This window comes from Oryzias latipes, chromosome 13 (genome assembly GCF_053564925.1).
Source record: "Oryzias latipes strain Hd-rR chromosome 13, Olatipes_Hd-rR_3.1".
Classification (NCBI taxonomy): Eukaryota; Metazoa; Chordata; class Actinopteri; order Beloniformes; family Adrianichthyidae; genus Oryzias; species Oryzias latipes.
Genome location: NC_136249.1, coordinates 6,488,172 through 6,495,877, shown reverse-complemented (window position 1 = coordinate 6,495,877; position 7,706 = coordinate 6,488,172). Strand labels below are relative to the sequence as shown.

The 7,706-nt window shown below is 41.0% G+C and overlaps 1 protein-coding gene across 3 annotated transcripts; it reads left to right on the top strand.

The window, feature by feature from the left end:
- Window positions 1-2,589: 2,589 nt before the first annotated feature.
- tirap (toll-interleukin 1 receptor (TIR) domain containing adaptor protein) lies at window positions 2,590-5,865 on the top strand. Of its 3 annotated transcripts, none has more exons than XM_078929481.1 (3): window positions 2,590-2,801; window positions 3,627-4,000; window positions 4,163-5,865. In XM_078929481.1, the coding sequence occupies exons 2-3, from the start codon at window positions 3,643-3,645 to the stop codon at window positions 4,306-4,308; spliced, it is 504 nt and encodes a 167-aa protein (XP_078785607.1). In that variant the 5' UTR covers window positions 2,590-2,801; window positions 3,627-3,642; the 3' UTR covers window positions 4,309-5,865. The 3 variants fall into 3 exon arrangements, with proteins under 3 accessions (XP_078785607.1, XP_011481259.1, XP_078785606.1); XM_011482957.4 differs by having other exon boundaries at window positions 2,591-2,801; window positions 3,395-4,000; XM_078929480.1 differs by lacking the exon at window positions 2,590-2,801 and adding an exon at window positions 2,812-3,080 and having other exon boundaries at window positions 3,395-4,000.
- The last annotated feature ends 1,841 nt before the right edge of the window (window positions 5,866-7,706 follow it).

Genomic DNA, 7,706 nt, shown 5'->3' with positions numbered 1-7,706 from the left:
TAAAGCCATATTATTTCCCATAAACCCCTCCTCTCCTTACAACAGCACTGGATTAGATGGCGCCGTTTCAGTTTTGAGCGTTTTTTCTGTATTTAACGTTAACACATACCGGTAAAACGTGCATGCTGGTGTGTGTTTTAAAAAGGCAGCGAGCGCAAAACTGAGTTGGTTGTGATTTATTTTTTCAGTCATCAATCAGCATTTAAAATCCATCAAAGTCTTCATCTTCTGTATCTGAAACAGCTGGGCTACATCTCTATCAAACACACCGGCTTCCCTTTCCTCAACCTCAGAACAGTGAAAGCAGACGCGTCAGGCCAAGTTTAAGTCCTGCAGTCCCAAAGTGTGGCGTAACTCACCGGCGCTGAGTCCCGGTAAGGCCTTTCCTTTTCCGCGGAAACTCAGCTGCTGCTGCGTCTTCTTGTCTTGTCGGAGTTGATTTTCCAGCCTCCTCACTTGCGAACCATGGATTCATCATTTTAAATTCTCTGGCAGCAGAGGTTCGATAAGTTAGAAAGATCTTCACAGATTCGGACTTCCTGACCCAATAACTCTTCTGATCAACGTTCAAATGTGTCAGCAAGTATCTCAATCATTTTTTATTAACCCAGAGAGTGAACCACAAATGCATTTCTGAAGAAAAAAGATCGTTTTTTTGCCTTTTAATCAGAATTGTTCGCTTCAAGCTGTGAATGCAGACATGCAGCAGCCGGCTGTCAAAGGACCGTCAACAAAGTGCAACCTCTGTGAACTGTGAAACACCACTGTGTAAAAATCAATAACTCTATAGTTAGAGTTATATAGCTCTGAAGGTAGAAAGGTAGAAGGAAGAATTTGTTTTGCACAATCTTTATTGTAGTAGGAAAATAAGGTCATGATTAGTCAGTACAGTAAGTTTTGTGTCAGTAACTACAGAATCTTTAAAGCTATTGAGCATTTTTGACCACATCTGATCAATATTTAAATACGAAAAATTCCCAACAATAAACAACGTGAATTATGACATAATCTTTATTGCAGTAGGACAATGAGGTCATGATTAGTCAGCACAGGAGGTTTGGTGACAGAAGCTTTAGTATCTTCAGAGCTATTGTGCATTTATGTTATGATTCATATCTCTATTAAATTTTAAAAACTATATGCAATAAAATAGAGGTTGACTTTCCAACAAAATTTAGTATAATAATAGTAATGTAGCATGACTATGCTGACGAGTCTTCATTACCAGTTCATATAAATATAGACATGTATTCACTTTTTAAAAGTTCACTACTGATTTTTACAGACTGTGTTTCACAGAGGTTGCACTTTGTTGACGGTCCCTTGGCGCCGGCTGCTGCATGTCTGCATTCACAGCTTGAAACGAACAATTCTGATTAAAAGGCAATAAAAACGATCTTTTTTCTTTGAAAATGCTTTTGTAGTTCACTCTCTGTGTTAATACAAAAGGATTGAGATACTTGCTGACACATTTGAACGTTTATCAGAAGAGTTATTGAAGCAGGAAGTCTGAATCTGTGAAGATCTAATTTAACCGAATTGCAGCTGCTCTATTCCCGTGTTCCTCCGCGTAGCTGATAGCTGCAGTTTAAACTATGCCTCATAATCGTGTCTCTTTGCATTCCCAGGGTTTCTTCCCAGGGTTTCCGTTCTCATGCTGTTCTCTCCTAGATCCTCTTTACCGAAGTCACACAACAACACATTAGGGCCGCTCTGTACCTTTTGGAGAAAATGTAAGACTTTCACCTTATGGTTGTGAAAGTACTGTACATAGAAAATATGTTAAAGGCAGAGAGCCGCATGCAGCTCAAGACCCCCCCTGCTCTGAGAAATGACAGTCCCGCCCCTCTGCCTCGCCGATAAGACATGGTTCCTGCCCCACAAGTGACAGAAATGCCCCCTTAACACTGAGCGTAAATCCAGATGAGCGCGCAAAAAGGAAGTGACCGCGCAAGCTCACTGTTCAGTTAGGATTGCGCCAGCGCGGTTGTGAGGGTCACTCACTCAGTTCCTAAATACGCCCGCTTAGTTGTCTTTACGCCCTTTCAATTTTTAACAGATATGTAATCCCATAATGTAACAGCTTGCTATCTCTATGGCTCCTCTTTCAAACTTCTCTATTTGCTGCGTCAACATTTTCTTTTTTTCTTGTGGTGTCGACTTCAGCATAAAGATGAAAGTTTACATTGACTAAATCATTGCTGACAATTTTCCATAGTCACATTCCGTTCCTGAAATAGTTTGGATGCTTTGTTTAAAAAAACAAACAAAAAAACAAAGAAAGAAATCGCCTAAATCCTATTTGTTGATCGCATGTTTATGGCCATATACGAAGACCTGTTAAGAATTGTGCTTAAATTGATTAAAAAAGGGTTTTCATTTTATTTTACTGACACAAAGACAACCTGCTAACACACAAACATACCAATGAACCCTATGGTTGATGTTTTCCATGTCAAATGAATAGCAGAAAGATTAATATTTCAAACAGTATCTTAAGTTTAATCACGCTTGAGTAAGATTTATGTAAATATCTATAGATACACTTGTTTTGCAAGAGTTTAGTTACTCAGTGGAGTGTAAAAGCTTGCAGGCATTTGAAACTTGACTGAACATGTCTGGGCGTCCCATCTGCAGCTTCCTCTTTTAGCCCTGATATCAGGGACTTTGCATCAGCTGCTATTTGCTCACGATTGTGTGCATTTTGACGGACAGACTCACGACGGATTCTTTAGGCTGGATTTACTTGGGAGGCTTTGAGGAGCAGTTCAGCAGACATGAAGGCATCAACAAAATGCACGGTACGTGAAGGGAAAGGGTTTCATGGTCAAGCTCTTTTGATCCTTTTACATCCGCAGGTGGTGGATTGTCTTACTCTGGATTACTCTGCGAAGCGGCAGGCATGTAAAATTCATGGGAATTCTTGTCAAACTCAACTGTTTACTATACCTATTGAAAGTCCTACTTCCACAACATGAGCTGTGTCCCATAGATGGCCTGGGAAACAATCGCAAACAGAAAAAAAAGAGATACTCAGACAGGAAGTTGAACCTGGAACTCAACATCTTCTCACAGGAAGGGTCAGTTCTTTGTTTAAGTGGAGGTTCGTGCTCAATAAACATCTGTAAATGCTGGTGCTCTGTGCAAGGATGTACTGGCGGAAAACTCTGGAAGATAGCCATATAAAAGAGTGATGCTTTTTTAATTTTCTTTAGTTTTTTTAGAGGGTTGTCGGTTATGCAGATGACAAGTTCCCCTTTTACATGTTTATTTTTGTGTCCATTCTACATCTTTAGCAAATTATAAAAAGCTTTTTTTTTCACAGGAAGAAGGATTTTGTTATTTTCTGTCTGAAAATGCCAGAAATCCCTGACGCTCATTCTCTTTTCTTTAGGTTGGTTTCGGAAAATCTTAAAAACAGGAGAAACTCTGTCAATACAGCGTGAAAAAGAAGAGATCATAACCCCAAACTCTGTGACGTCTGTCGCCTCTTTATCATCTCCGTCTGCCTCTCCGCTGCCTGCAGAGCCATCGGGGAAATCCCCGTCCAGACCACAGCAACTGCAGCTTGCTCTCACATCTGAGCAGAGATGGAAAAAGAAATATGACCTTTTTGTGTGCCACAGCTCTACTGACTCAGACATGGAGGAGGCCACTCGGCTTGTTTTGTCTCTCGAGGCTGCCCCCCACAAACTCCGATGTTATCTGTGGCACCGCGACGCCTGCCCGGGAGCTGCCATCGCTACAGAGTTTGCCCACGCCTTGAAGGAAAGTCATGTATGGGCGTTACTTATCACCCCCAGCTTTGTGCAGGATGACTGGTGCAAATATGTGATGCACCAAGTTTTGGCAGAGGGACCCATGTCCAACAGGATGATTCCCTTGCTTCAGAACCTGCCACACACAGAGTATCCTGTGGAACTGAGATTCTACTACTACATTGATTTGAGCAGGAACCCAGACAGAGGTCACAGCAGTGTCAACAAGTCTGTGCTGAGGTGTAAGTGGACGTTCTTTGTCGTTGGAAACCCTTTTTGGTCTCAGAATTCAATGACTTATTGAAATTAGATGTTTAATTAAACTGGTTTGTGTCACAGATGAATTTCAGCTGCAGGAAACCAAAGAAAGATTGACTAAATTCCCTCCTGTTTTCACTTTGCAGACTTGGAGAATCTGGCCCAAAAAGAGTTGAAATCTCATCGCAAGCTGGACATGTCTGAGAGCAGCTCTCAAAAGGACAAAGAGACGTTGAAGCAATGCTCCCCTGCAACTTCAACTCTGCCTGTGACGAATGTGGAAGAGAAATAGACTTTCCAATGACTCATGCAGAGATTGTAAGCCGAAAATAAGTCTGCTGCTACTGACCAAGACCACATTAGTGACTTTATCGTGACACTAGTTTTACCAGAAATGTGTGTGTGTGTGTGTGTGTGTTGCTCATACAGTGACAATGATGCAGTGGTTGGTGATTTATCTCTTTTTGGAATCTACACACCCTCTGTTCATTCAAAAATCTGAATGTAAGCCATGCAAGGGTCACTCTGCCACGCAGCAAATGCCAGCTAGAGTTTCCCCTGTAGACCTCACAGATGTCACTTAGGACAAAAAGCTGGTTTTTGATTAAGCTAACTGGAAAACTAGACAGCGTTTAGCTCTTTAGGTGTCAAACACCACGCCTAAATCATATCATCTACTACACAAATGTTTTTGATCCTCAGCTTTGTCTTTTTTTTTATCACGAGATCAACTGAAGGTCACATAGATTTGATCTATACTGTGTCATAGTACTACTTTTCTGTTTAAAACATAAGCGGAGGTTTAGCATCACAACATAAAAAACCTCTGATTTTTCTTCAAGGGGGCTGACATTCTAACATTGAAATCAATCTAATCTCTAAAAGGTGCTGCTGGGTTACGAGGCTTTCTCTAATACTCATGCAGACAAAAAGAGCTATCCAGACGATTACTGAATTAAAAAAAAACCTAGTTTCCTATTTCATCAGAAAGTTCAGGCTTTCTGTTTACTGTCCTGTATGAAACACATGGTCTTTAGGTGAAAATATTTTAGTCTGTTATTTATTGAAAAAACATTGAAGGCAACAAGAAGTAAAATTGTTCAAGCTTGATCTATTTAAGGTGTTTAAAGCCCCACTCTGATCATCTTTTCATCTTTTTTAAAAGCAGTCCCAGTGATCTTTTAATGCTGTTTTTAGCCAAAGTAAAAAAACTGACATGTTTTAGGACATATTTTCTGCAGAGCAGCAGGAGTTCATTAGAAATATCTCTTAGTATTGGGAGGGACTCTTGGCATGGGGTAAGCCTGCCCCTACTTCCCGACATCCATCTGTTTTTGCATTCTCCTGACAGCTTACAGCCCTCACACTCCAACCTAATATTACACATCCAAGCAGTGTTGGAGCTATCAAGCGGTACAGTTTAGATCCAGATTCCAGCCCAGACGAGGAAAACAAAGACATTCATGGATCTATTTGTCTGCAAGTGGATGATCAGAATGGAGCAGTGGCTCACCCACTGTAGCTTCTACGCCACTGCTACAAGCTTCTAATTTTTTATTTCAGTCTGCTCCCAATTCAACACAATTTGAATAAAGAAATAGTCAGAAATCCAATTTTAAGCTGAATTTTCTTTATACATGTCCTATATCTATATGTTACACGTTGGGCTTAAAAGAGGTTTGATATTTAAACACCTGTACCCCTATTGACTACAGAGTTTTCTGGTGTTTAGCTCCTGAGAATAATTTTAATGATTGAATGTTTTATGAAGAAAACAAATGACTTTTGTCGTGTTTTATCTACATTTGTGGTGAAATGTAATAATAAAAGAACAAGCTACTAAACAGAAGAGCTCATTACAGGTCATTCTTGAATCTTACACATGCAGCGGTACAAGCTAAACCTTCATTAAAGGGAGCTGAGGAGCTACTTTACTCGTGGGAAACAAAAATCTATTGTCTCTAAACTGAGAGTATTCAAGGTTTTTTTCCAATCAGATTGTCTTTCAGTTCTCAAATATGCTTCTTTGTGCATTTTCCGTCAGAGCCAGCCATATGTTTGTGACTATGATGAGGTTTCTTTTTCTCCCATGCAATTTGGTTTGCTACAAACGTGGACTTGACTTCTGTGCTCTTCCTCAATTCCTAAACCACAGTGCTCACTCTTGTGACCTGTTCTTCTAAACAGAAGGACAATAGAGGAATCTTACTATGAACATGGTATATTTTGAACAAATGTTCAACCCAGTCCTTAAAAAACACAATATATGACTCAATAACCTTTAACCAGACTAATGTATATTATAAATGATTACATTTATAAATACGTTTTTATTAATGCATTATATATTGGCAATATGACAGATAAAGAATTTTGAACAGGTACTGATAACACTTAAAAAAACGTTGTTATTTTTTTATTACTTAGACACTGTGAAATAAATTAGTCATCTCAGAGCAGTTTAAAAAAAACTGCCGGTAGTAGTAGTAGAGGTGGGAAAGTGTCAGAAGTCAGAACTCTGTCTCCCCCTCTGGTTATCAGCGGGAACCATCTCCTGGGTACTGAATGCACTTCATCTTGCAGCAACCCCAGCGTGCACTTCCTGGGTGCCTCACACCTGACTCTCATTCATTCAACCAATCACAGTCTACTCAAGCACTGCACCGAGCCTCACTCAATGGGAAGTATTGTTTGTGCCACTCTGCCTTCCTTCCTGAGTGTTAAATCAGGACCTGATCTTCAGGATTCAGGATTCCTTATTGTCATTTCTCCACAGGGGATAAAACGAAATTTTTGTCTCTGGTCCGGGGCCAGCTGTTTACAGTGAGATTAAGACAGGAAGTAAGAGACATATTAATATGATATATTATGCTCCCTATTCAGTATTGCACAGAAGAGAATATATCACTGTGTTGCACAGTCCCCTTGGCAACCGGTCGTTTTCAGCATTGTGCTGGTTAATTATTTGGTGTGACACAGTGTTACCTCCTGGAGAGAAGCCTCCCTTTATTTCTGTTAACAAACAAACAGAAAACAATACACTGTATGATCCAGCCCACTCCAGTCCCTCCTTAACAGGACATCGTACAGAAGGGGAGGGCAACAGTGGCCTTTGGAATACATAGGGGGGTTTAAGAGAAGAAGAAGAAGAAGGAAGGAGGGGCTATGACTTGGAGTGTAATGCAGCAGTTGGTTAGAGATCTCTCAGGTGTGGTAACCCTTGAACGGATTTTGTGCCATTATAAAATAAGATAATAGTTATCCTGATTACACCTTAAATATTGCACAGTCCTGTGATTATTGCACCGAAATTTAGCACAGAAGAGTGTGTGTCACAAAGTGCTGCTTTTTCAAGTTGTCCGGGGGGATGTTACAATGATCTTCCTGAGTTATGCTTCTGGGACAAAACTGTTCCTCAGTCTGGTGGTCCTGCTCTTTATGCTCCGCAGCCTCCTGCCTGAGGGGAGCAGGGCGAACAGAGGGTGTGAGGGGTGAGTGGGGTCTTTCAGTATGTTGGAGGCTCATTACCTGCAACTGGTCTCGTAGTTCTCAGTGGTGGTCTGCAGGCGGCAGACCACAGTTCTCTGCGCAGCTTTAGTCAGTCGTTGCAGCGCTTTTCTCTCTGCCACAGAGCAGCTGCCGTGCCACACCGTGATGCAGGAGGACAGGACGCTCTCAACTACACACCTG